At 36.5% G+C, this 1,610-nt stretch overlaps 1 protein-coding gene across 1 annotated transcript in view; it reads right to left on the bottom strand.

The window, feature by feature from the left end:
* Positions 1-1,162: 1,162 nt before the first annotated feature.
* Positions 1,163-1,610, bottom strand: part of LOC107082491 (ileal sodium/bile acid cotransporter-like) — an 8,854-nt gene continuing 8,406 nt past the window's right edge. Inside the window, exons 5-6 of the mRNA XM_015371203.1 lie at positions 1,412-1,569; positions 1,163-1,302 (exon numbers count right to left, since the gene is read on the bottom strand). Of these exons, the coding sequence (XP_015226689.1) occupies positions 1,163-1,302; positions 1,412-1,569 (298 nt within the window). The remainder of the gene's footprint in view (positions 1,303-1,411; positions 1,570-1,610) is intronic.

Here is a 1,610-nt window from a genome sequence, read left to right as displayed (position 1 = left end):
AGACCTCCATTATTTGAATGTCAGCAGACAGCAAGAAGCCTCCCAGATCTCCAGATGCATTTGAGATATCAAAAAAGTACTCGAGAGTGTTGTTCAGCATGGGGGTGAGTAGAAAATGAAGGCTAATCATGTTTTGGGTGTACTATTCCTTTAACATTATGTGTTGTCTTCTTTATTCAGAGGGCCCCCTGCCTGTTTTTACCTAGGGCCCCAAATTTCTTAAATCCGCCCCTGCTTAAATATTTATCAACCGCCCGCCCCACTTACATGTGGAGCTCAGCAAGGCTCCATTATGGGGTAGTCTTGTTTTCACTTTACATTCTGACTCTATAGGATCCATATTTGATTAAAAATATATATATATTTTACTTTGATCAGTTAAAGTGCACACTTAGATATATTTCAAACTAAAAAGTAATATATCATATTTCTTAAACTATTTGGATTACATAAAAAATACCCGTGAGAAACAATAACTTATCACAAGAGTTTATTTGAGAATGTTGAGATGTTAACGTATTTGTATTCACATCACAAAAATCATTACAACAAAAATATGTTTGTATTTATCACAATAATTTGGTGGCAAACAGCTGATAAATTACATTTTATACAAGCTTTTTTTTTTTATTCAGACTCATAAAAGGAACAAAAAAATACTATGTGTTGTAATGTTTAATAATGTGTAAATAATGCATCAAAGTGTATGTACTGTTTACGTTTACAGCCGAAAATTCGCATATTTCAATTCTGGTAAAATTTTGAAACCAAGCCTCGAATAAACATTGACTTTGTTACGGCTCCATTGTTTCGCAAATCATTCTGGATTAATGTAGAATAGTTACAAAATATCAGATTAAAATTTTTACAGCAGCTTAGAACATTTAGTCACTCTACAAGAAAAGTAAAGTAAGTATTTACTTTAATAAATTAAAAGAAAGCAGGTTATTATGTCTAAACACCTTCCAGAATGAACACAGCATTGGGTCAGTCAGAGGCTCCCCCTTCAGGTGACCTCTGGATATACAGACAGAAATCTTTCCAAACTTTGCTGCTGCTGATTTACTTCTTTCAGCCTCTAGAGAGTGTTGTCTGTTCATAGTTCAGTAATGCTGCTTTATTCAGGAGGTCTAGAGTCAATCATTAGCAGCGATTCTCACTCCTACATGGGTGAAAAGGTGCCGTTCAGCTCGTCAGAGTCGAAAGCTTTGTTATCCAGAGCAGTTTGTTTAGGTTCTCCATCATCTTCTCCAAACTCATTGTCAGAATCTTTTCCGCATTTCCTTTTATATATTTGATAAGCTGTGAAGGAAAGCATTCACAGTGAGAAATATGACTTGCTACTTCATACTGAATTCATATGCAAAAAAAAATAAAGTACACTGCCTGCCTGTCTCCCTGTGAAACTTACCCATTACAGCAAAGATTGCCGCTACAAGCTGGAAGATGCTGTAGATCAGAGGGAACGCAAACATGAGCTCCAGGTCTTCAGGGGAGAACGAGAGCTGGGTGATAGTGCTGCACAACTGGGCGTTCTGGAATCCTGTTTCTAGGGCAATCGTTCGACATCTGAAAAAAAGGAGTCATTAAACCTCATTAAAGGGTCACTT

Source organism: Cyprinodon variegatus, unplaced genomic scaffold (assembly GCF_000732505.1).
Source record: "Cyprinodon variegatus isolate N-32 unplaced genomic scaffold, C_variegatus-1.0 Scaffold3, whole genome shotgun sequence".
Classification (NCBI taxonomy): domain Eukaryota; kingdom Metazoa; phylum Chordata; class Actinopteri; order Cyprinodontiformes; family Cyprinodontidae; genus Cyprinodon; species Cyprinodon variegatus.
Note: the sequence above shows the minus strand (reverse complement) of the source record. Positions and strands in the feature narration are given on the sequence as shown.